The sequence below is a fragment of the Thalassophryne amazonica genome, chromosome 9 (genome assembly GCF_902500255.1).
Source record: "Thalassophryne amazonica chromosome 9, fThaAma1.1, whole genome shotgun sequence".
Taxonomy (NCBI): Eukaryota; Metazoa; Chordata; class Actinopteri; order Batrachoidiformes; family Batrachoididae; genus Thalassophryne; species Thalassophryne amazonica.
Window position 1 is genome coordinate 59599036 of NC_047111.1, and position 27881 is coordinate 59626916.

The following is a 27881-nucleotide window of genomic DNA, read 5'->3' on the forward strand; positions in this document are numbered from 1 at the left end:
AACTGGATTGGTTATGGGAGACACACCAGTGTGCTCTAAATGTCCTTCAGGTCAGGGTCTCGTGGAGTCCGTGTGCTGGCTCTATGTTCCACCGTTATAGGAGTAGTCTGCTTTGTTGTGCATCACCAACTTATTGTCCACAAAGTAGAAGCTGTCAGATTGCGTCTCATATGGGTGCAGGATCATCTCTCTGACTGCCAACACAGAAAAAAAACATCACCGAAGAATATGAGCCATTCTGGTATACGAGGTCTATTAGAAAATTATCCGACCTTATTATTTTTTTCAAAAACCATATGGATTTGAATCACGTGTGATTGCGTCAGACAAGCTTGAACCCTCGTGCGCATACATGAGTTTTTCCACGCCTGTCGGTTGCGTCATTCGCCTGTGAGCAGGCTTTGAGTGAGGAGTGGTCCAGCCCCCTCGTCGGATTTTCATTGTCAGGAAATGGCGGAATAATTTAGTTTTTTTTTCCCATCAGAATTTTTTTCAGAAACTGTTAGAGACTGGCAGCTGGAAACCATTAGAAAAATTTATCTGGCTTTCAGTGAAAATGTTACGGGCTTGGTAGAGAATAAGGAGTGTTACTGTCGCTTTAAGGACGGCCCCCAGCGGCTGTGGGGCGCGCCGTGCTCCGAAGCCGCCATCGACAAGCTGAACGACCATTTCATTTCTAAACGGATGGCTGTCTGGATCTGTGACCATCGTGTGCCATTTCTCTGGTTATCACAAGAGCTGGACATCAACCATTTTCCGGCAGATTTCACTTTTAACAAGAGATTTTGTCATGGAAAGCCGAGCGAAGGCTTCGCGCGTCACGATGGATTCGCTACTGGAGCGAGACAAAACCACCTCCATTTTGGTCTCACAGGACGGCTTTGAGATGGCGTTCAGACAGCTGTAGGTGGTTTTTCCATCGAGTCATTACACGAGAAATTGTGGATGTGCCTGGACATGCCAGAACATGTCCCGTGAGGCTTCATCACGGCGTTGCTTTGCGCCATGCGGCACTGCCGCGACGCGCGGAATTCCTCCGTCTGTCTCAATGTGCCAAAAAAGTGCTGATGTCCACGTCTTTTCACAATTCCTGTGCTAGTCAGACGACGTCCCGGATAAAACACAGCGTCCAGTTTGGAAATGAACGGCACATTCCACTGTTACAGGAGTTTTTGTCATGGAAAGAGGAGCGGAGGTGTTTTTCTTGCAGTCTGTACTAATAAGCAGTAATGGTCATCAAGGCCAAGACCTAGGCTTTGGAAATGACAACACAAACAAGCTACATATAATCTCCTACAAATTTCTATCATGCATATGATAAAATTCTTGCCTGCAACAATTCCAGACATGTTGAACAAGTGGCAGATAGGTTCTGGCTGAGGCAAAAAGTCCAAGTCGCCTCTCTCAGAACCACATGTTCAGTGGGAAAGCAAATTTTATACTGAGTGCAACACGCTGACTTAGTCAACATTTAATGCAACTCAGTTTTTTTCCATTTTGACCTCTGTGTGTTTGAGCGTGAAACACCTGACACACCTGATCTTTTTGTAAAATGGTGAATGAGGCACAAAGGTTGCAACCTGATTTCTCCTGTATGTGTGGAGGGGAACTTACTGATATCCTCAGACAGAGGTGGGAATTCGTAGATGTGTTCACAGGTGTTCTTGCTGCTCGGCATGCAGAAACCAAACTCAAAGTCAAAACTCTTGAGTAACTTCTCTCTGAAATAATGTCTCTCAATCATCCTGAAGTTTTCTATTGGCATGTCTCCGACGGTGAACTCAACACTGGAGGAAAAATACCAAAGAGAGAAAGAGACAGAAAAACACAAGAAATCAAAGAGTCAGAGAAATGCACATCAACAATACTGTAATATACAACAACACAATACTGTAATTTCGCCAATGCTTGTCTTTTTCTTCCCATATTCTTCACGTCTTTTGTGCAGTTACCACCAAACATGGTACATGGATGAAGGGCAACTTGGGTTTAAATGTCAAACTGTAGCCTCCCCCCCCACCTCGGATTTGCCACCACCTTGGCACATACATATGTAGCTTTTCTGGAATTGTCTAGTCTAGATCAAATTGATCAATGTTCAATCACTGGGGTCAAGGTCATTGGGTCAAAGGTCAAAATTTTAGCTTTTCTCTCTGATGTATACCAAACATCACCCAGATATGGAGGTGTGGTTGAGAGTTGACCAGCAAGCTCAAATTTGCCAAAAGTCAATCATTGGAGTCAAGGTCATGCATGTATGCCTGTCTATTTGTTAGCCTACTCATCCCAGGTTCCTTTGCTGTGTTTGTGTAAACTTGGCATTTGAATGTACAGTAGGCTGACCCCAACACTGGCCTCAAAAGATTCATTTTGTCAAAGGTCAAAGTCAAGAAATTTGTTTTATAAACTGATTTATACAAATACAGTACACGCTGAGATGATTCCAGATTTGCTTTGGCAAGATCAGCCAGATGTTAACCATGTGGGTGAAGGTCAAGGTCACTGGGGTCAAATGTCAGATTGCTGTAGCCCAGGCTGTCTTCATACCCATGGATCCTAATATCTGGTTCTTTTAATATCCAGATATTGGTTTATTTTCCGTTGTGACCTATTGGCGTGCGCAAGGCAGCTTTCCAGTTTGTGCATGTTGGGTGAAACAAAAATTTGCACACATATACTTCATACTTACGTGGCACCAACTTGCCGTAATCGAAGAAACGCGGGGGTGAACTGGTAACGTACAAAGCGGCCAGCATTTGTGTCAATATCTCTCTTCTCCCCTGCTTTCTCTGAGGTAAAGAACAAAATTTCTTGACTGGATTATAATAACAGGAATTTTACACAAACATTTGCAGTAACTTTACTAATGGTAATAATACCCCTATTCCACAGAGTGCTGTTCCTTCCAGTTTCATCCCTAATAGCAAACTGGGGCGTGTTTTGAAGCATCACAGTAACTTCTTGATCCATCCTTTGTCAATCTTGAACAAACTTGGTATACATAGTAGTTATGGTCATCAATGGGGTGAAATTTTCGAGCTGTTCAAAAATTTCATCCCAATTCAACAAATCTGCATCACTTCCAGGTGTTCGTAGTCTTAACAACTTCAATCATGTTCAAACATCTTTAAACGTGGTGTTCCTAGTGAGTACAGCTTGCCACTGTGCTCAATGGGACCTTCAAAGCAGCAGAAATGTTTCTGTACCCTTCCCCAGATTTGTGCCTTGAGACAATCATGTCTCAGAGGTCTACAGACAATTCCTTTGACTTCATGTTTGGTTTGTACTCTGACATGCACTGTCAACTGTGGGACCTTATACAACCCCTGGCAATAATTATGGAATCACCGGCCTCGGAGGATGTTCATTCAGTTGTTTAATTTTGTAGAAAAAATGCAGATCACAGACATGACACAAAACTAAAGTCATTTCAAATGGCAACTTTCTGGCTTTAAGAAACACTATAAGAAATCAGGAAAAATAATTGTGGCAGTTAGTTACGGTTACTTTTTTAGACCAAGCAGAGGGAAAAAAATATAGACTCACTCATTTCTGAGGAATAAATTATGGAATCACCCTGTAAATTTTCATCCCCAAAACTAATACCTGCATCAAATCAGATCTGCTCGTTAGTCTGCATCTAAAAAGGAGTGATCAAACCTTGGAGAGCTGTTGCACCAAGTGGACTGACATGAATCATGGCTCCAACATGAGAGATGCCAGTTGAAACAAAGGAGAGGATTATCAAACTCTTAAAAGAGGGTAAATCATCACGCAATGCTGCAAAAGATGTTGGTTGTTCACAGTCAGCTGTGTCTAAATTCTGGACCAAATACAAACAACATGGGAAGGTTGTTAAAGGCAAACATAATGGTAGACCAAGGAAGACGTCAAAGCGTCAGGACAGAAAACTTAAAGCAGTATGTCTCAAAAATCAAAAATGCACAACAAAACAAATGAAGAACGAATGGGAGAAAACGAGTCAACGTCTGTGACCGAACTGTAAGAAACTGCCTAAAGGAAATGGGATTTACATACAGAAAAGCTAAACGAAAGCCATCATTAACACCTAAACAGAAAAAAACAAGGTTCCAACGGGCTAAGGAAAAGCAATCGCGGACTGTGGATGACTGGATGAAAGTCATATTCAGTGATGAATCTCTAATCTGCATTGGGCAAGGTGATGATGCTGGAACTTTTGTTTGGTGCCGTTCCAATGAGATTTATAAAGATGACTGCCTGAAGAGAACATGTAAATTTCCAGTCATTGATGATATGGGGCTGCATGTCAGGTAAAGGCACTGGGGAGATGGCTGTCATTACATCATCAATAAATGCACAAGTTTACGATGATATTTTGGACACTTTTCTTATCCCATCAATTGAAAGGATGTTTGGGGATGATGAAATCATTTTTCAAGATGATAATGCATCTTGGCATAGAGCAAAAACTGTGAAAACATACCTTGCAAAAAGACACATAGGGTCAATGTCATGGCCTGCAAATAGTCCGGATCTTAATCCAATTGAAAATCTTTGGTGGAAGTTGAAGAAAATGGTCCATGACAAGGCTCCAACCTGCAAAGCTGATCTGGCAACAGCAATTAGAGAAAGTTGGAGCCAGATTGAAGAAGAGTACTGTTTGTCACTCATTAAGTCCATGCCTCAGAGACTGCAAGCTGTTATAAAAGCCAGAGGTGGTGCAACAAAATACTAGTAATGTGTTGGACCGTTCTTTTGTTTTTCATGATTCCATAATTTTTTCCTCAGAATTGAGTGATTCCATATTTTTTTCCCTCTGCTTGCTCTAAAAAAGTAACCGTTACTGACTGCCACAATTTTTTTTCTTGATTTCTTATAGTGTTTCTTAAAGCCAGAAAGTTGCCATTTGAAATGACTTTAGTTTTGTGTCATGTCTGTGATCTGCTTTTTTTTCTACAAAATTAAACAACTGAATGAACATCCTCCGAGGCCGGTGATTCCATAATTTTTGCCAGGGGTTGTATGTAGACAGGTATGTGTCTTTCCAAATCTTGTCCAATCAACTGAATTTACCCCAGGTGGACTCAAATTAAGCAGAACAAACATCTCAAGGATGATCAGTGGAAACAGGATGCACCTGAACTCAGTTTTGAGCTTCATGGCAAAAACTGTGAATACTTCTGTACATGTGATTTCTTAGTTTTTGTATTTTTAATAAATTTGCAACAATCTTAAAAAAGCTTTTTCACAATATCATTATTGGGTATTGTGTGTAGAAGTTTGAGGAAAAAAATTATTTCATTCATTTTGTAATAAGGCTGTAACATAAGAAATGTGGATAACATGACACGCTGTGAATACTTTCCAGATGACCTGTATTTTATGAGATAAAACAGAATTTTATACATTTTTTGCACTCCTCAATCAGTCTGAGATATGATGATCTGAATAATCAGCAAAAGTCTTGACAGGTCAGTTTAGTGTTTTTTCATTAACCTGTTTACACAGATTTTGTCCGGTGTTTAAGAATATATATTTAACAATAGTGCAGCAGATAACTGAAAAAAATGCTTCAAATGGTGATGCAAGCACCAAATTTGGCACACATACTCCTTAGACATTACTCTTTTAAAAATGAAAAGTGGCCACATGAACTTTAAATAGGCGGCCAAGAAGGGGTCAATCGAAGAATTACACAGGGGTCAAAATTTAAAAATGCTCCAATCATATTGAAAGGTATTCCATATTGTTTGTCTGATCATAAAGATTCCAAAAAGGTGTAGTTTGGACTATCTGTAAATAAATGTTCTGGAGTTATGGGGTAAAAACAGCAAGAATGGTGACAAAGGTCAATTTCAATTTGTACAGGGGTCAAAAGTTAAAGTTGCTCCAATTTTGGTAAAAAGTGATGCATATTATTAGTTGAGTGAATATGGTTTTAACACTAGAATTACCAGAGTGGTGCCGAATGCCCCCTTTTCTCAGATTTTCAATGTTCAACATTTTCCCCACATGATGGACAGAATGAATCAGAATCTCACGAGGAAGTTCTGGCTTATTTTTTCTGACTGTTCCAGTATAGTCAGCTTTCTCTCGTGAAGTTCAATTTCAAGACAGTAGGAGGTACAGAAGTTGTCACATGTTATGTTATGACCTTGTAGCCCTTCAGTCATCTCCAATACCACACGCATTCCCTGATTCTTCTCAGGTGCTCCTCCAGGTGGCTTTCCAGTATATAGCTTTCCATGCATAACTGGATTTTGCATCACAGGCTGCCCATATTTTGATGCCATATTTTGCAGGCTTGTTTGGTATATACTGTCGGAAAGGACAGCGTCCTCTGAACACAACGAGGTGCTCAACGACAGTGACATTGGGGCCAGGATTATACACTAAAGGCAGGATTTTATCTCAGACATCTCTGATCGCTGGAAGCTTGTCTCTCTCTCATCGACCAGCTCTGGTGTCACGGTTGTCAAATCAGATCACACGAGAGATCATGTGCAATGTCTGCAAAGACATTGTTGCTCGGAAGATTGGCCTTCCATTCTCTTCATTCCATAAACTTGCAGTTGCTTCATCCTTTGACATGTATACTCCAGCTAACACCAGATTTCCAGTGTAAGCATGCAAGTCAATTGGATCCAGTGGCTTCCATTTCTCTTGAAAAACATGCCTCCCCTCCGAGTTCATCATGTCGAGGATTATCTTCTCTATGGGTGGGGATATGAAGAGCTGAAATGCTGATTCAATATCATCAATTCTTGTTACAGCAAATCTTGTCGGACCAGGAGTCATTTTGATGACATTAGAAGATGACAATCTGCCTCGATTTTGGTGTGGTGATGATGACCATTTTATTTCACCGTCTTTAGATGTCCATGTCCCCTGTGTGGATGACGACTGTTGCATTTCTTGGTTTTCATCTGATGAAGGGACACACATCGTGGGAAAATTGACAATCTGGATCATCAGTAGCATTGTCCTCTGGCTCTGAAGGATCCTCCATCTCTGAAATCTCTTCCTCTGCAGTACTATCCCAATTCATAAGCTGCGACAAAACTTCTTCGGATATAAATTGTCTGGAGCTCATTTTTGGTGTATTTCTCAAAGAAAGGGCATGGAAACAGTGACAAGAACAGTTAAAAGAAAGTCCCTCTTCTACCACACCTGGTTCTGAATGGCTATTCAGAGGCAATCAAAATAAAGTAGATCAAAGAGAGGTATTTATTTTGGATTTGAACAGCCACTTTGTGTCTGGGTCAAAATGACCTGCAACATCATCTTTGTATACAAACTCTGTGCAGACACTCCACAACACATCAAAGTGACCCTAGATGAGGAAAAGTCATAAAATTTCATGGGAAAAAAGTGAGGATAACCTGCACTTTGGCCAACACAAAAATTGAAATGGGTCAAATTGACCCACAACATAATACAAGGGTTTTAAAAAGTGGTGCAGAAACTTCAATTCAATTTCACTTCAATGTTCAATTTTTTGTTCTTTTTTTGTATGCATGCTTTACAGGGACTTTTTCAAAGTCAGAATGCAAGCTTGAGCAGAAAGCTCAAACTGCCAGTCACTCTGTGCCATTTGGCACCCTCCGGTCAGAATAGGAGGTAGGAGAAAAGGCTGGGTTTTTGAGTGTTAAAAAGGAATCGTTTGCATCATGCATCATGCTTAGTTATCATGTTACAGGGTACCATATGTCACATGTCATAGAATCCAATGGATGCCGACATTGTTTAACCTTTACTTTGCAAACCAAGCACACAACACAGTCAAAACTAATCCATTTATTAATTCTATTAGCTCAACCAGCAATTTGCATTACTTTTTACCAAAATTGGAGCAACTTTACCTTTTGACCCCTGTACAAACTGAAACTGACCTTTCTCAGTGTTTTTGCTGTTTTTACCCCATTACTCCATAACATTCATTCACAGATAGTCCAAACTACACCTTTTAGGAATTTTTATGATCAGACAAGTAATATGAGTGAAGCGTCACGCAGCGGCATGAAGCTCACTCATGGTACAGGGCATCCTAAACAGGAAATGCCAATTTTCCAATCCACAGTAACACAGGAAATGTTCAAATGTCAAGCACTTCCTGGATTGACAGACGAGATCCCATGGAATCTCGAGGGAACTCAGTGGCAAGCTCACACTCAAACAGGAAGTGCCAATTTATCAGTCACAGTGAAAAAGGAGATGTTCAAATGTCAAACACTTCCTGGCATGGGTGGAGCTAGAGAGGAGGCCGGGGTTTTCACTGGACTCTCTTGAAATCTGATTGGACACAGATGATTGACATGTCACAGCGTAGATGATACGCTGCAATGAGCAGCTCTACCAATACGCCAATGTGAAAGGGGCCCATGGGAACTCTCCCTACCGTCCTAAGTGGCTCAAGAATATGGACAGCATGTATATAAGTGACATTTACATGACAATTTACATGACAATACTGAGATACAATAATTCGGCCATATTGTACAGCCCTACTGTCAAGTCGCTGAAATCTTTGAATATTAATTTATATCTACATTAAAAAAATGCTTAAAGTGGCACAGGGTTAAGAGGGCTGTAATGAGGGGGGTTAGCTGAAAAGCAAAAAAAAAAAATGCTTAAAAAGGTGGAGAGTATGGGGGGCAGAGCCCCTCCAGAAGCTGAAAAGCAAAATAAGGAAAATGCTAAAATGTTTTAGTCATGCTCATGCTCCCAAGAACCATTTTACTGAAAAACGTCTGAAGGACCTAAAGGACATGGTCAGATGGCGAGGAGCTTTTCCAAGTATGTGAGAAGCAAATAAAGAAAAATCCTTAAAAAGCTGAAAGGTTTTTGCCATGCTAATGCTCCCCTGAAGCATTTACTAAAAATAAAGTCTGAAGAACCTAAATGACATGGTGAGATGCTGACGAGCTTCGCTCATTCATGTCCACGACATATGCATATTATGGAATACCTTTCAATATGATTGGAACATTTTTAAATTTTGATCCCTGTGTAATTCTTCAACTGACCCCTTCTTGGCCGCCTATTAAAAGTTCATGTGGCCACTCGGCATTTTTAAAAGAGTAATGTCTAAGGAGTATGTGTGCCAAATTTGGTGCTTGCATCACCATTTGAAGGATCCCTCAGTAGATATTCACTTATCTGCTGCACTACAAACCAATTCCTCTGTATACATTTTCCTGGTGAATAATGGCAGAATTAAAGAAATTATGAAGTGTTCATTGACTAGCCTGTGGACGGAGGTTTAGTGATTTCAAACAGCACTGTGCCCGTCTCCATGTCCCTGATCTTGAATCTGGTGAAGTCGATGTTGTAAACATTCTCATCTGGGCTGCAGAGGTAATCTGAGAGAGAGAGAGTGTGAGAGAGAGAGAGAGTGTGAGAGAGAGAGAGAGAGAGTGTGTGAGACAGAGAGAGTGTGAGAGAGAGAGACAGAGTGTGTGAGAGAGAGAGAGAGAGTGTGAGAGAGAGTGTGAGAGAGAGAGTGTGAGAGAGAGAGAGTGTGAGAGAGAGAGTGTGTGAGAGAGTGTGAGAGAGAGAGTGTGAGAGAGTGTGTGTGAGAGAGAGAGCGAGAGAGAGAGAGAATATAAGTGCAAAATGCACAGTAATTCATCCTATCACCCATCACACCTACAGAAGAAGTTCCCTTTCACCTGAAAAATCCATGAAGATAAGTGAACACTGAAATTTGTGCTAAAGACAATTTTTAAATTCAGCAAACTCAATTTTAATTTCAATTCAATTTAATTAGCTTATAATGCGCCAAATCACAGCAAAGCCAAGGTGCCTTACATGAAACAATTCAACATAAAATTTAAATAAATAATTAAAAATGAATAAAAAATGAAAATACATGATTAAAAACAGAAGTAAAAGAATAAAACATAAAAAAAAAAAATTAAAAACTATTCATAAGAAAGAGAATAAAAACAGGTTTTCAGTCTTGACTTAAAAATGTGCATGGACTCCGACTGCCTCACGGTCGCAGGAAGACTGTTCCACAGGGTGGGTGCACGATGAGAAAAGTCTCTTTGACCTGCTGACTTCTTCTTCACCCTGGGGACACAGAGAAGTCCCGCATTCTGCGACCGCAAAGCCCAGGCCGGCACGTAAAGTTCCACCAGATCAGCCAGATAAGATGGTGCCGGTCCATGTACAACCTTATAAATCAGTAACAAAACCTTAAAATCTGCTCTCACAGAGACAGGGAGCCAGTGTAAAGATTCCAAAATGGGTGTGTGAAGATATATATGTTATTTTGCTCGTAATTAGCTTTGCATGCTAACAATGCTAAAAGTTATCACATTTAATAGAATGCTTTGTGTTCATTATTTTGGAAAGTAACAAATGTTTAGAAGTAGGTGCTGTTCTAATGAACAAGGTACTGTATGGATTGAATAAAGGCTATGGTGTGATATTGTTGCTATAATGTGCTGAAAGGATTTAACATGATGCCAAACAAATGAGAAAGTGTATGCTTATGTTTTGATGGGTGTTTAATTGATTTATGATGATTTTGAAATGATACAATATTATATGGTTTAATTAAGGATTGTAATATGTGCTTATGATGAATTGTACTGACCATGTGTAACTACTGACGTGTTGTTGGCTTCCTATAGGTAAGCCCGGCATTGACCACTTTGAATAAAGTCATTATTGATGCCAGCATGATGCTTATGCTATAATATGTTTAAAGATCTTAAGTTTTGTTAAACTACACATATGGAAATGCTTTGTATGATTTATCATGTAATTGGAATAATGTTTCATTATTATTAATTGTTTAAATGTGTTATTGCTGCCTTTTTCTGCTGACTCCCTGTGGAAATGTTTGACTCTCCTGACATGTAGGAACTGAAACCTTCGTCTGTGCTGATATTAGAACTGTGGTTTCTCGCTGTCTGTACAATGGCACACTAAAATTGAAGACACCTCCATATATGGACTGTTGAACAGGTGTTGGGAAAGTGTAGGGACACGGACCCACAACAGGGGGCGTAAATGAACCGGACAATGGATGAGCCAAAGAATAACAATTTACTGTTGTAAATGTGTACAACGGAATACAGACGGAAACAGAAAATTACACGAAGGGGGCGTGTGGGCAGGCTTGAGGATAGGAGAGCACCGTCCAGAGAAGAGCCGGGCCCCACATGATTTCCACCGCCACCGGATCTGTAAACACACAGGAGACGCCAAGTCCTGATCTCCCCAGGTGGCCACCGTCTCCAGCTGTCGGATTGGTACTGCTGGCAGGAAGCAAAAACAGTTTATGGTGGGTGTATGCACACCCAGCAAAACAGTCAGCAAACAGTTCTTTTCCACTTGGAGGGAACACCTCCACCTCCAACTCTTAATCACAGTCACGCAGGAACAATAACGTGCAGAGCCTGAAAGACTACTTATCCGAGGAGCGAAGAGCGTCATCTCCTCCCAGCTTCCAGCTGCTGACCAGTCAAACAGGTACGCCTGCAAATGTTCAGAATGTGGTACGGCACAAAACAACGGCTGAGTGTTTACCTTCCAGGTAGACTGATATCTCGGCAGTGAGGTGGAGATGCTGCCCAGCTTTTGTGGTGATGGCAGATGAGTGACAGCTGGCAGGGGTGAGGAGTGACAGCTGTCACTCCCGGTTGGTTCTGCAATGCGGCAGTGCCCTATCGTGCCCGAAGCCCGCACTTCGGGCAGGGCGCCCTCTGGTGGTGGTGGGCCAGCAGTACCTCCTCTTCAGCGGCCCACACAACAGGACCCCCCCCCCCTCAATGGGCGCCTCCTGGCGCCCGACCAGGCTTGTCCGGGTGTCGGGTGTAGAAATCGGCCAGGAGGGCCGGGTCCAGGATGAAGCTCCTCTTCACCCAGGAGCGTTCTTCGGGTCCATACCCCTCCCAGTCCACCAAGTACTGGAACCCCCGGCCCTTCCGACGGACGTCCAGCAGCCGGCGCACCGTCCAAGCCGGCTCCCCGTCGATGATCCGGGCAGGAGGCGTCGCCGGTCCGGGAGCACAGAGGGGTGAGGTGTGGTTTCAGTCTGGACACATGGAAAACAGGGTGGATCCGCAGTGAAGCTGGGAGTTGGAGCTTCACTGCGGCCGGGTTGATGATCTTGAGGATCTTGAAGGGACCAATGAAGCATTCTTTCAATTTCGGGGAGTCCACTTGCAAGGGTATGTCCTTTGTTGATAGCCACACTTCCTGCCTGGGCTGGTATGCAGGGGCCGGGGAACGCCGGCGGTCTGCATGGGCCTTAGCCCTCATCCGGGCCTTCAACAGGGCAGAACGGGTGGTGCGCCACACCCGACGGCATCTCGACAGGTGGGCCTGGACCGAGGGCACAACGACCTCTCCCTCCACCACGGCAAACAATGGGGGTTGGAACCCCAGACACACCTCAAACGGGGAGAGGCCGGTGGCAGAGGACACCTGGCTGTTATGCGCGTACTCGATCCAGGCCAGATGTTCACTCCAGGCCGTCGGGTGTGCGGATGTCACACAGCGTAAGGTCTGTTCCATTTCTTGGTTGACCCATTCTGCCTGTCCGTTAGTCTGCGGGTGATACCCGGACGAGAGGCTCACAGTGGCCCCCAGTTCTCTGCAGAAACTCCTCCAGACTTGAGAGGAGAACTGGGGACCACGATCGGAGACAATGTCAGTTGGTATCCCATGCAGACGCACGACGTGGTGGACCAGGAGGTCAGCTGTCTCCTGGGCCGTAGGGAGCTTCGGGAGGGCCACGAAGTGGGCCACCTTGGAGAACCGGTCCACTATCGTGAAGATGGTGGTCATGCCTTGGGACGATGGGAGGCCCGTGACGAAGTCCAGGCCAATGTGGGACCAGGGGCGATGAGGCACAGGTAACGGCTGGAGGAGTCCCTGTGCCTGTTGATGGTCAGCTTTGCCCCTGGCGCAGGTGGTACAAGCCTGGACATAGTCCCGGACGTTGGCTTCCATGGACGCCCACCAGAAGCGCTGCGGGACCACTGCCATGGTCCTTCGCACCCTTGGATGACAAGAGAGCTTGGAACCGTGGCAGAAGTCCAGGACTGCAGCTCTGGCCTCTGGTGGGACGTAGAGGCTGTTCTTCGGTCCATTTCCTGGATCCGGGTTCCATGCCAGGGCCTCCTGGACGGTCTTCTCCACGTCCCAGGTGAGGGTGGCCACGATAGTGGACTCAGGAATGATGGATTCCGGCGGATCCGACAGCTCTGTTTTGACTTCGTCTTCATGGACCCGGGACAGGGCATCCGATCTTTCATTCTTGGTCCCGGGGCGATAGGTGATCCGGAAGTCAAAACGCCCGAAGAACAGTGACCAGCGGGCTTGCCTGGGGTTCAGCCGCTTGGCGGTCCTGATGTACTCCAGGTTCCGGTGGTCCGTGAAAACCGTAAATGGCATCGCAGCTCCCTCCAACAAATGTCTCCACTCCTCAAGAGCCTCCTTCACCGCAAGGAGTTCCAGATTGCCCACATCATAGTTCCGCTCCGCCGGGGTCAACCTGCGTGAAAAATAGGCACATGGGTGGAGAACCTTGTCGGACTTTCCGCTCTGGGACAACACGGCTCCTATCCCTGAGTCAGAGGCGTCCACTTCAACCACGAACTGGCGGTTAGGATCGGGCTGCACCAGAACCGGTGCAGTCGACCCTGAATGCGGCCTCGCACCGATCTGACCAGGTGAAGGGGACTTTGGAGGAGGTCAGGGCTGTCAAGGGGCTAACCACCTGACTGTACCCCTTAATGAACCTCCTATAGAAGTTCGCAAAGCCGAGGAACTGTTGTAGCTTCCTACGGCTTGTTGGTTGGGGCCAATCTCTCACTGCCGCAACCTTGGCCGGATCAGGGGTGACAGAGTTGGAGGAGATTATGAACCCCAGGAAGGACAAAGAAGTGCGGTGGAACTCGCACTTCTCGCCCTTCACAAACAGCCAGTTCTCCAACAACCGCTGCAGGACCTGACGTACATGCTGGACATGTGTATCAGGATCCAGGGAAAAGATGAGTATATCGTCTAGATATACGAAGACGAATCGGTGCAGGAAGTCCCGCAAGACGTCATTTACCAACGCTTGGAACGTCGCGGGGGCGTTAGTGAGCCCGAATGGCATGACCAGGTACTCAAAATGACCTAATGGGGCGTTAAATGCCGTCTTCCATTCGTCTCCCTTCCGGATCCAAACCAGGTGGTACGCATTCCTAAGATCCAACTTTGAGAAGATTTTGGCTCCATGCAGGGGCGTGAACACTGAATCTAACAGGGGCAATGGGTATCGATTGCGAACCATAATCTCGTTCAGCCCTCTGTAATCAATGCATGGACGGAGTCCGCCGTCTTTCTTGCCCACAAAAAAGAAACCAGCACCCATCGGGGAGGTGGAATTCCGGATCAGCCCGGCAGCTAATGAGTCCTGGATGTAGGTCTCCATTGATTCGAGCTCTGGGCGCGAGAGACTGTACAGCCTGCTGGACGGGTACTCAACGCCCGGGATCAAATCAATGGCGCAATCATACGGATGGTGTGGGGGAAAAGTGAGTGCCAGATCTTTGCTGAAGACGTCAGTAAGATCGTGGTACTCCTCAGGCACCGCCGTCAGATTGGGGGGGACTTTAACCTCCTCATTAGCCGTCACACCGGGGGGAACAGAGGATCCTAAACACTCCCGGTGGCAGGTTTCGCTCCACTGAGCCACAACCCCACACGACCAATCAATCCGGGGATTGTGTTTTATCATCCACGGGAAGCCCAAAACCACGCGGGAGGTAGAAGGAGTCACATAAAACTCAATCTCCTCCCGATGATTCCCAGACACTACCAGAGTTACTGGCAGTGTCTTGTGTGTGATTAAAGGGAGAAGGGTGCCATCTAGTGCCCGCACCGTCAATGGTGAAGGGAACGCCACTAGAGGGAGCCCTACTTCCCTTGCCCATCTGCTGTCCAGCAGATTCCCTTCTGACCCAGTGTCCACCAGTGCTGGGGCCTGAAGGGTTAGATCCCCACACAGGATTGTAACTGGGAGACGTGCAGATAGGCGTGTACGTCCCACGTGAATGTTATGACCCACCCTTAGCCCAGTCTCTAAAGGAGAGTGTTGTCGGTTTGGCCGTTTGGGGCAGTTTTTCTGTATATGTTCCTTTGAGCTGCAGAGAAAACACTCCCCGCAGGCCAGCCTCCTCATTCTGTCATCTGATCTCCCTTTGGCCCTGCTCGTCTCCCTAGCAACGTCGGCAGGGGAAGCTGTTGCCACACGGAGCACTGAGGCTGTGGAGCGTGGGGTGGGCGGAACCTTTTCGGACCCGGAAGGGAGAGGGACGGCGCGTGCCCGGCCACGTCCTTCGTCTCGCTCCCGACGGCGTTGTTCTAACCGATTGTCTAAACGTATAACCAGATCAATAAGCCCGTCCAAATCCCGCAGCTCGTCCTTAGCCACCAGATGCTCCTTTAGGACCAGAGACAGTCCGTTTACAAAGGCGGCATGGAGTGCAACAGTATTCCAGCCAGACCTCGCAGCCGCAATGCGGAAGTCGACTGCATACTCGGCTGCACTCCGACGCTCCTGTCTCATAGACAGCAGCACCGTTGAAGCGGTCTCGCCTCTATGTGGGTGATCGAACACCAGTCTGAACTCCCTCACAAACTCAGTATACACCGTTAGGAGCCGTGAATTCTGCTCCCAAAGCGCCGTAGCCCAGGCGTGTGCCTCACCTCAAAACAAATTAACCACATAAGCCACCCGGCTCGAGTCCGACGCGTACATGACGGGACGCTGTGCAAAGACAAGCGAACACTGCATTAAGAAGTCTGCGCACGTCTCTACACAACCTCCGTACGGTTCTGGGGGACTTATGTATGCTTCAGGGGACCGTGGGGGGGGTTCGCTGAACGACCAGTGGAACGTCTGTATGCGGCACCAGGACAGCAGGAGGAGGAGCTGCAGCTGCGCCCTGTGCGCGCGCCTCCACCTCCGCGGTGAGAGCCTCCATCTTGCGATTGAGTATATTGCTCTGCTCGGTCACTAAGTCCATCCGAGCAGTGAAGGCGGTTAAGATGCGCTGCAACTCACCTAACATGCCTCCTGCTGGCGCCTGTGCACCCTGCTCTTCCATTGGTTGTTCCACGGATGGTTGACGCCCCTTGGAATCCATGACATTGGCCGAGATATCCTGTTGGGAAAGTGTAGGGACACGGACCCACAACAGGGGGCGTAAATGAACCGGACAATGGATGAGCCAAAGAATAACAATTTACTGTTGTAAATGTGCACAACGGAATACACACGGAAACAGAATTTAAATTACAGTCAATTACATGAAGGGGGCGTGTGGGCAGGCTCGAGGATAGGAGAGCACCGTCCAGAGAAGAGCCGGGCCCCACACGATTTCCACCGCCACCGGATCTGGAAACACACAGGAGACGCCAAGTCCTGATCTCCCCAGGTGGCCACCGTCTCCAGCTGTCGGATCGGTACTGCTGGCAGGAAGCAAAAACAGTTTATGGTGGGTGTGTGCACACCCAGCAAAACAGTCAGCAAACAGTTCTTTTCCACTTGGAGGGAACACCTCCACCTCCAACTCTTAATCACAGTCATGCAGGAACAATAACATGCAGAGCCTGAAAGACTACTTATACGAGGAGCGAAGAGCGTCGTCTCCTCCCAGCTTCCAGCTGCTGACCAGTCAAATGGGTACGCCTGCAAATGTTCAGAATGTGGTACGGAACAAAACAACGGCTGAGTGTTTACCTTCCAGGTAGACTGATATCTCGGCAGTGAGGTGGAGATGCTGCCCAGCTTTTGTGGTGATGGCAGATGAGTGACAGCTGGCAGGGGTGATGAGTGACAGCTGTCACTCCCGGTTGGTTCTGCAATGCGGCAGCGCCCTCTCGTGCCCGAAGCCCGCACTTTGGGCAGGGCGCCCTCTGGTGGTGGTGGGCCAACAGTACCTCCTCTTCAGCGGCCCACACAACAACAGGTTTAAACTGGTTTTAGGATCGGCTGTCCAGCCAGATATCTGACTCAGCAATCCGTTTGCCCCAGACATTCCCCCATGCCACTTCTCGAAGACCTTTCCCCCGCCAACTTCCGGAAAACCTCTCATGACCTCCTGGTCTCTCCCGGTTAACCAATCAGAAGACAATAACACCCCGACTGAACTGAATTGAACCAACCCTATAAAGACTGTGTGTTTCCAGCATTCGAGGTTCTTTGGTGAACACACAACCTGTTGGTATCGTTGTTGCATAATAAAGTGTGTTGCATTGAACCCACCCTGCACTTGGTGAATGATGACCATCCTCTGATCTGTTCTGCTGTATTCTTCAATAAACCTTTTAAGGTCTGTATAATTGCAAATTGAATTCTGAGTTTTTGTGTCTCTCACGATTCATGAACACGCAAGGAACACTTCCAGGTCCTTTCGGACGTGGGGAAGGGTGGTATCCTTAACATGTGTTATGTTCAGACCTTCTGCTACGTGTCAGAAGTCTGGCGGCAGAGTTCTGAACCAGCTGAAGACCCCTGATGCTGGACTGTGGTAACCCTGAAAATAGAACATTACAATAATCTAGTCTTGAAGAAACAAAAGCATGAATCAGGGTCTCAGCATCAGCCATGGACAGGATGGCGCAGATCCTCGCTATATTTCGCAGATGAAAAAAAGCAGTCCTAGTAATATCCCTGATGTGAAGGTCAAAAGACAACATGGGATCAAAAATGACCCCAAGGTTCCTCATTTTGTCCGTATGATGTATGACACACAAACTCAGGCCGAGCGCCAGCTGGTCAAACTGATGCCGATGTCTTGTTGGTCCAAGAACCATCATTTCAGTCTTATCAAAGTTTAAAAGTAGAAAGTTACTAGACATCCAACTCTTGTGCACAAACGGCATTTAACACAGTACTAGAGTGAAGCATGACAAGAAAATATTTAGTATAAGCTCTCCTTTAGTGACTAATAACAGCCCAGTCTCACGTTTTTTTTTTTTCATGCTTCTGTGACGAAATGAGCCACATTTTCGTGATGGGATTTTTTTTTAACTCACTATTCCTAACCCTACTACTACATCTAACCCTAACCTTAACCATAACCTAATCTTACTATTTCCTCCTACCCTAACCACCATGACCCCCCTGCTTCACTTTTAATTTTATGCAGCCATCACGGAATGAACTAGAATGAATTCCTGCTGCCGTGACGAAAATGAGGTGCTTTTCGTCACAATATCACGAATCAATAGATTAATGTATATTTCATGCTGCTGAATCATGACTTGCCGTGAGACTGGGTTGCTAATAACATGTCTGAGGTACATCCCCAATTCCAATGAAGTTTGGACGTTGTGTAAAATGTAAATAAAAACAGAATACAATGATTTGCAAATCCTCTTCAACCTATATTCAATTGAATACACCACAAAGACGAGATATTTAATGTTCAAACTGATAGACTTTGTTGTTTTTGTGCAAATATTTGCTCATTTTGAAATGGATGTCTGCAACACATTTCAAAATGTGTTGCAGACACAGACACATTGGGACGGGGCAAAAAAAGACTGGGAAAGTTGATGAATGCTCAAAGAACACCTAATTGGAAACAGGTGAGTGTCATGATTGGGTATAAAAGGAGCATCCCCAAAAGGCTCAGCCGTTCACAGCCAAAGATGGGCGAGGATCACCACTTTGTGAACAACTGCAATAAGAAATTGTCCAACAGTTTAAGAACAATGTTTCTCAACGTTCAATTGCAAGGAATTTAGGGATTCTATCATCTACAGCCCATAATATAATCAGAAGATTCAGAGAATCTGGAGAACTTTCTACACATAAGCGGCAAGGCCGAAAACCAACATTGAATGCCCGTGAACTTTGATCAGTCAGGCGGCACTGCATTAAAAACCAACATCATGGGATCTTACCATGTGGGTTCAGGAACACTTCAGAAAACCATTGTCAGTTAGCACAGTTTGTCACTACAGCTACAAGTGCAAGTTAAAACTCTACCATGCAAAGTGAAAGCCATACATCAACAACATGCCGCTGCCTTCAGGGACGTCCCTGCTTATTTCAGCAAGACAATGCCAAGCCACATTCTGCACGTGTTAAAACAGCATGGCTTCACAGTAAAAGCGTGCGGGTACTAGACTGGCCTGCCTGCAGTCCAGACCTGTCGCCCATTGAAAATGTGTGAAGTGCAAAATATGACAATGGAGAACACGGACTGTTGAACAACTGAAGTCATACATCAAGCAAGAATGGGAAAGAATTCCACCTACAAAGCTTCAACAATTAGTGTCTTCAGTTCCCAAACGCTTATTGAGTGTTGTTAGAAGGAAAGGTGATGTAACACAGTGGTAAACATACCACTGTCCCAGCTTTTATGAAATGTGTTGCAGGCATCCATTTCAAAATGAGGAAAGATTTTCACAAAAACAATAAAGTTTATCAGTTTGAACATTAAATATCTTGTCTTTGTGGTGTATTCAACTGAATATAGGTTGAAGAGGATTTGCAAATCATTGTATTCTGTTTTTATTTACATATTTACATTTTACACAACTTCATTGGGATTAGGGTTGTACATTCACTATACAAAGCAGGTTTTAGACCCCTAAAAATGAATGTCTGTGAACACAACAATTCACAAACAACTGTACATATGAACCCCTAATTTTGTATGGCAGACAATATAAATATGGACATAGGCTGAGTAGAATTTAGTGCATGTGGTTGCATTTGTTTGTGAGATATTAAGAGTTCATGGGATATGTCTGAGTGATTGTATTTGCCATTTACTGGGGGACAACATAAATGCATGTACATAATACGGTTATGGAGGAACTACTTCTGATGTACCATCATATGACAGGTGAGGTGAGGTGTGAGGAAAACTTCATACTGACTCATATTGCAGTTGCAGTTGACTCATATTGCAGGGCCCTGTAATCATTACTAATTTAGCATGTTACTTGTTTGTACATTTTTAGCATTTATGTGGCAAATAGAAAACATAACTCAACTTTGTCCAGGACTCAGACAGGACAACTTGAACTAATGACTACAATCTTAACATTTGAGGCCATCAGGACACCTCCACTGAACAATATTTTAAAATAACAATTTGAAAGCTCATCGTACATGCGCTCAAATTTTAATATTTCTTACAGCGGTTGGCCAAACATCAAGACTAGATTTTGAGCCACATGCAGATCCAGGATCATGTTTAATTTTTAATTTAATTTTTTATACAGTATCTGCATCTGAATTCTGAGTTTTTAACACTTTGGCAAAAAAGCTCCCCCACCTGCACTTCCTTGTGGGACACTATACATTTTGTGAGTGCCCACTAGCTCTAAATGAATTTTAAATTGAAAGTTCACTTGAAACTTGAGCCACACAGATTCAAATACATGCACAGACACTCTGTTAGGAGTTATTTTTATTCCTCTAATCCTTCCTGCCATCACAGGCGATGTCACTGCTCATTAACGTTCCCCCACAGAGCCCCCACTAACTGTTTCCTGTCTGATCCCATGCCACCGGCCTGGCAGGTGCAACTTCTACGACTCTCTCAGCCAAAGGTGGCAGTGATCTTCGTTCACATCTGTAACTGTAACACACACACTGTTGTCAAATCACAGTATAATTTGAGCAGGTTCTGTCTGTATGCTCCCCCGTTCCTGCCAGGTTCTTTGCCCCATCCCCACCACACTTAGAATGTGGATTAAGGTCAACACCAGAACTGCCCTTAAACTAGTCAGTTTGGTCAAAGTCATTGGGGTCAAAAGGCAAAATTATTATTTTCAGGACAATGTCTACCAAACTTGACACACATATGGAGGTGGGTTCTGGAATTGCCCATCCAAGATCAATGTTATGGAGGTGGGTTCTGGAATTGCCCATCCAAGATCAATGTTACCAAATTCAATCATTGAGGTGATGGCCATTGGGGTAAAAGGTCAAAATACACCTTTTCCACTCTGATTTGTTCCAAACGTGGCACACATATGGAGGTGGGTTCTAACACTGACCAGGCAAGGTCAAATTTGCCAAAGGTCAATCTTTGTGGTGGTCACAACCGTTAGAGTCAAAGGCCAAAATTTAGATTTTTCTTTCCAATTTTCACCAAACTTGGCACACATATAGGTGGGTTCAACAGCTGCCAAGCAAGGTCAAATATGCCAAAGGTCAATCACTGGGGCTGACGTCATGTCTGTCTGTCTGTCTGTCAGTTGTTGGCCTGGTGCTCTCAGGTCCTTCTATTGATTTCTACCAATCTTGCCCTGCCAATGGAGACTGCCTCCAGAGAATTAATTTAGCCAAAGTTCAAAGTCAAGGAATTTGATTTTCAACCTGACTTGGATTTGGGTGAAAGTCAAGGTCATTGGTGTCAAATGTCAGATTGGCAAGTAAAAAAATTAAATCACACACACACACACACACACACACACACACACACACACACACACACACACACACACACACACACACACACACACACACACACACACACACACACACACACACACAAGAAAAAAACACAAATTGAAATTAAATATGACTGAAACTGATTGAAATTGTCTTAAATTTTGTAGACATGCTTAATGAAAAAGTCCACACATTCCGTTCAGACTGGTCTTCATAACACAAAAACAAACATTTTGGAAAAAAAAAAAGAAGAGCAGAACCAGCTTGAGTTTTGTCACAGAAACCTGACATCACACTTTGGAGCTCTATACCCCTGAGTGGCTGTAAAAACGTCATGACGACACTACACTGTGACATAATGTTATTGATACTGTTATGTGTCGACGAGGGTTGAGGAGCGGACCTGCGTCTGATGGAACCCAGCGCTAAAACAACCAGAAAGCGGTTCCAATAACAAAACAATTTATTTTCCCCCTTTGGTGCATAACAAAGTGTACAAACAAAAACTGCGTCGGTCTGGCGGAGTGAAGGACAGCACGCTCTCCACCGCCCAAAAGGATCGAAGCCCGGCGCTTCTGGACCCACGTTCACCGCCAAACACCCCCCAGGTGGACACGACAAACCGACTCTGCGAAGGATAGAAAAGGTGAGGTAAGTCAGCAGCTACAACTAATATCCTTCAAAAGGCACACACTATCAGCAACACATTCAGGTCCGAATTCAAGCTTTATGTAAATGAGCAGCTTCTCACAACAGGTGGAGGATCATCAGTCCGCATGCCACGGCAGTGAGAAGCGAGCTGCACAACTCTCATCAAAGTTCAAATATACTGCGTAACAAAATACCAAGTTACTGTTAACAATTATTCAGATAATCAATCACCTCTGATGTGTGCTGACAGCATGTGTCCCTCACCCTTCCTCCTTCACAGGCACGATGTGTCAAACCCAGGCGCGGTCCTCAGCGTCTCACAAACGAACATCACAAGGTCGAGTTCCCAGCAATTCTGCTTGAATCACACATGACTTAAATGCAGAACGCCATCTCATTATCTGCTTCAGCTGAAAGTCTTTAAGGTTGCACGTGAGCACCATCCACAGGTGCTGCACATCATGTTGATGAGGGTGAAGGACTCTTCTGCCAGCACCTTCTCCACAGACAATAACTCAGTTTGCATACCACCTGGAGAGCAAAGAAAAGAAAAGAACACCAAAATGTCCAGCCACACCCCCCCAACACACAACAGATACAGACCAAAAACTTATTATTGTTACCAACTACCATAAGATCAATACTCATTAAGATGTAAGAGTAGCAGCAGTGTGACATTGGATGAGAATCAGTACAAGCAGCACATTCTGAATGTCAGTCCCGAGCCTGGATAAATCAGGAGAGTAGAAGCAGGAGGGTTGTAAACCGTACATTTTTATCAACTCTCAGGGTACACAAGCCAGTGTAGCTGGAGTTTCAGTCTCAAGACCACATCAATGAGTGGGGTTGTGTTACACAGGACTCAAATTTCCATACTGGATCAGTCCAGGTCCGGTGTCGCCAACCGAACGGTCCCCCCTAAAAACATCGGTCCACCCTGCCTTCACTGCGCATGCGTCATCAGCTGTGGTTCACTCATTATCACCTCGTTTCTGCTTCGAACTGCACTCCAGTCATCATCTATCTCAGCGACAGATATCTGAAGCTTTTGTACAACAATCATTTCCACATAAATTCAGCATTATTTCATCATAAAAGACAGAGGAAGCGATAAGAGCGCCGCAGCTACACGAGATGCTAGCTGATGCGTTCACTGTGCGCCGGTCATTTCAAAGCATCACCAAGTATCGCCTCGTTTCTGCTTAAAAGTGACTTTAGAATGATTTAAGAAGTTTCACTTTGTCATCTGATGGTTAATAATCCCATTAATCCATTTGATCACTTTGGGTGAAGAGACTCTGTCTCAGAGGAGCAGATGAGCTCCGAAATGACGCATGCGCAGTGGAGGCAGGGTGGACCAATTTTTAGGGGCGGACCATTCGGTCTGCGACACCGGGTTAACAACAAACATCACTGGTGCTGTTGGTCAACAAGGTGCTGGTGAAGAAGAGGTGGAGAACATGTCCAGAGGCAAAAGGAGATCAGCAGTGTGGAAGTGAGAGTCGAGACTTTGAATGAAGGCAGTATGACTAGTGGCTGATATGATGAAAAGGAGAAAGGCAGACATATGGTGTGGGTGTACTGTCTGTACAAAAGACCAAGAGGAAGGGAAATAAAGTTGGTACCATTGGATGTGGGTTCAAACTGTTGTAACAGTGTGAATGTTCAAAGTTAAAAGTGTTAAAAGTGTGTTGGAGTCATTTGAAAGGAAGAGCACAAGGTTTAAAAAAAAATCTGTTGATTTCATGGTAAAAAAAAAACCCAACAGCCGTAGAATAATTATGTAAGAAAATACAATAAAAATACATAAATACCTTTACAGAGCAACCTGTAAGTTTTACCTGTATAAGCTGTTGTGGTTTACAGAAAATTACATTTTAAACCAGTAAATCAAACAGTATTTCTCTACTATTAACATTCAAAAATTAAACCAATTATTTCTGTAGGACTAATGCTTATCCATGTTGGTTCTGCTGTGACAACTCCAAGTGAAAAAGGTTAAAGTCAAAAGACTGCCAAGACTGCCAAAAGGCCAATACTGTAGAGAGACCAGCTATGTTGCACACCCGAGAGGTGGTGGTGCTAACAAACACCCTGTTCAGATTGGGGCTTGCAATCCATCTTGAGCCAGATTCAAGCAAGATTGCTTTCCAGACTAATAGTGTTCAGACATATTTTTCAAATCCAGCTCATGCTACATCTGTGTCCAAACTCAATCTGGCTCAAGCCAAATTCAGGCAGTGTGTGTATGGGGTTGGCATAGAGAAAACAGACAGCCGACACCTCTGGCTGTGACCGCGGGAACTGCGCATGATGACACCTGTCATCAAAAGTTAAAAGATTTCAACTGTTGCTGCTTACCGGAGTGACAAGGACAAACAGGGTGCTTTAACTTCAACAAGGAGGAGTAAGGGATAGCAAGATGGATTATTTAAGTGCAGAGAGTCACCTGGTTTTAAAAAGCTGAATTTTTGTGATATTTCAGAAAGGAATTAATTTATGACCTCACAAAAAGTTAACTTTTTAAGCTGCCAAGAGACAGAGTTTCCTGTTTTAACACTAAAACTGTTGTATGTTTCAAATAAGTAAACTACTGTCATTATCATATACTACGTGTCATTATCATTGACAAATGACAACACCTCACATCATCAACCTCCAGCCTGTCGCTGCAGATGACAGAAATTCTGCTTTAACAAGTGCTGTGATGATTTTCTGACATTGACATCCAAACAAGCGCGGATGTGTGTGTGTGCACGTGTGCGTTTCTGTGTGGCGATAAGGTACAGCGTAAAAAGAAGGTTTTTTGCTTTACGTGCTTTACTGAAGAAGACACTGTGGCCACATGGACGCAGTGTGGAAGTTTGGTGTCAAAATGCCCGAGCGAGCCAGATTCAAGGAGCATTTGTGTTCAGACTGCAGTGAATCCCACTCAAATCTAGCTGAAATCTGGCGCAACCCATTTGAACCAGATACAAAAGAGCTCAGTTTCAAACCAATTTGTGCCGTACAGATTCAGAAAAAAACAAAACAATCTGGCTCGAGCCCGATTCAGCCCAAATCCCGCTCAAGGCAGATGGCAAACCACAGTCTGAGACAAAGATGCTGAGATTTCATTTGGGAGTGATAAGAATAAACAGGATTAGGAATGAAAATATCAGAGGAACAGCTCAGGTAGGACTTTTTGGAAGCAAACTCTACAACACTGAGACGGTTTAAACACAGTCGAGAACCCAGGGTAAATAGGGAGAAGGATGCTGAGGATTGAACCACCAGGCAGGAGGAGAAGGGGGAGGCCAAAAAGTTGGTTTATGGATGTGCTGAGGGAGGACATGCAGGTGGTTGCTGTGACAGAGGAAGATACAGAGGATAGGGTGAGATGGAATCAATTGATCTACTGACTTTTCAGGTCCTTATATCTAGTTTCTGGGATAGCACTGATTCAAACAAAGCAAAATATTAAAAAGTTCTGCTGTTTGATATACAGTAGATGTTTTTTTAATGAAGACGGCTGGCTCATAAATGATGTGCAGTTGGAAAAATAGCATCAACTTTGTTTTCTAAAGATGACAATAGAGGCATACTGCAGTCAGAGGAATATAATGACCTGCATAGAAACAAACTAGGTAAAGCACTGTACAAAACACACTATGTTTTGCACAGTTGATTTCTGTATGTGCTCAAGTATACTTTGTTCATATGTGCATGTGACTGAGTTTGTGCATCAGACAGTGAGAAGGAAGTAAGAAAATTGTGGCAAGTTATTTTTTATGCATCTGTCACTTCTCAGAAAATGTGCAGTGTCAGTAGTACAGGATATGCAATCTGTTGGACACACATACACAGGTATCTGATTATAACGTACTTCTCTGAGCAACTGAAGACATCACCAGACCACACTTTGCCACTGAATGATGCCTACACATTTAACTTTAACTGTGCATCTTCGTAAAATATCACATTTAAAATTAATGTCATATTCTAACTTAAAAGTGTTTCTCAAACTATCTAATAGATAGTAGGATATACATATTAGTTTCATTATTAGCTCATACGCCAATCCAAGAATTTGAATTTGAACTGTTTTGTGATGTTCTGAATATGCTGTTGATGTTTTAAGCACACCTATTGTTTTAGGATATTTGGGGAGTTAGGTGGTCTGTGAGATATTTTTAATTTTTTTGGTTAAGTGGTCCTTGGTCTGAAAAAGTTTGAGAAACACTGATATATAGGAATCACTCAGTACATCCATCTGTCTGTCCCCATGAACCTTGTAATTAGAACTCCTCCTGAACCATTTGGTGGATTTCTGAGAAAGTTAACACAGTGGTAGCACATATATGATGATGTGCATGAAAAAAAAATAATGCCATTACATTCCTGCCTATCGTACTATAAAAGTTACCAGAAATTTATGAGATGTTTATGAACTGACTGAGGCCAAATGTTTGTGATCATTCAAATGAAAAAGTACAATATGTTGGACTTTATCAAGTCAGGCCAAGTAACGTCTGGGAGCATGAGTTGGTGCCTCGGATCACTGCATCCACCACAACAATTATCATGCAAACCTGAAGATTTGTAGACCTGAATTATTTGACAGACATCAGTCAAATTAGTCAACAGTCAAAGTCCTGCATGCAAACTGTTTTTTTGACAATAAACTAGCCACAACAAGCTTAATAACTGTTTCGATGCTGCTCTCCACAGTGTTAACTCAGCTGTGGTCAAACACTATTGAAAACAGGAAGCTCGCCCACAAATCACCAACTTCAACAAACTGCAACAAGGGATCAAAATGTGCGTTGTGCAAACTCATCGCACCCTGTCAAATTTCAGGTGACACGCACGAGCATCTAACACCGCTCACATGGCACTTAGAAAATGTGTGGCCACTTGCACTCTTTGTACGACAGCAGACTGCACACAATCACTTTCGCACTTGCAGAGAAATTGTTGTGTGGGCTGCTGAAAAGGAGGTACTGCTGGCTCACCACCACCAGATGGCGCCCTGCTTGGAGTGCGGGCTTCAAGCACGAGAGGGCGTTGGAACTACTGGAGTGACAGCTGTCACACATCATCAACACCAGCTGTCACTCATCAACTACATCCTCCATAAAAGCCGGACTGCAACTCCACCTCCCCGCCGAGAAATCAGCTACCATTCAGGTAACCTTCTCTGCTGTGATTTTTCTGAGACTGAATATTGTTCTGTGTGCAGCCGTTTTCCTGTGGTGACAGTCTGAAGCTGGATTGTTGGATAGTGTGAGCGCGACGTCTTCGCCTCTCACTCCTTCCAGGGAAGTGACTGACAGGAGCTGCACGGGTGATTCTGTATCTGGAGGTGGAGGTTTTCCCTCCTGGAGGAATTAAGCACTGTAAGATTGCTGGGTGTGTATTCACACACCCACCATTAACTGTTTCTGTTTCTGCCAGCAGTACCGGGTCTGACTGCTGAAGACAGTGGCCACCTGGGGCGCAGGGCTTAGCGGCTCCGGTGTTCTTCAGATCCGTTGGTGGTGGAAACTGTGTGGGATCCGGCTGTTCTCTTGCCAGACGTCTTCTATCTTCGAGCCTGCCCACACGTCACCTCGTGTATGATTGACGATCCACATTCTCTGTCGTCTGTATTTCATTGTGCGATTCACAACATTAAATTGTTACTTTTTGGCTTATCCACTGTCCGTTCATTAACGCCCCCTGTTGTGGGTCCGTGTCACGACGCCTTCCCAACAGAAATTTGTCCCACACGAGTGTGGCTTTGGTGTGTGTGCTGAGTTGACAGGAGGTGTGTCCTCCCACTGAAGCATCTGTG

At 44.5% G+C, this 27881-nt stretch overlaps 1 protein-coding gene across 2 annotated transcripts in view; it reads right to left on the minus strand.

Annotated features, from left to right (window-relative positions):
* Positions 1-30: 30 nt before the first annotated feature.
* LOC117517205 (protein unc-119 homolog A-like) overlaps positions 31-27881 on the minus strand; it is a 71534-nt gene continuing 43683 nt past the window's right edge. For both annotated transcript variants that reach the window (XM_034178145.1, XM_034178144.1), the window contains 4 exons: positions 9231-9344; positions 2690-2789; positions 1615-1787; positions 31-194 (listed from right to left, as the gene is read on the minus strand). In XM_034178145.1, the coding sequence (XP_034034036.1) occupies positions 82-194; positions 1615-1787; positions 2690-2789; positions 9231-9344 (500 nt within the window). In that variant the 3' untranslated portion in view covers positions 31-81. The remainder of the gene's footprint in view (positions 195-1614; positions 1788-2689; positions 2790-9230; positions 9345-27881) is intronic.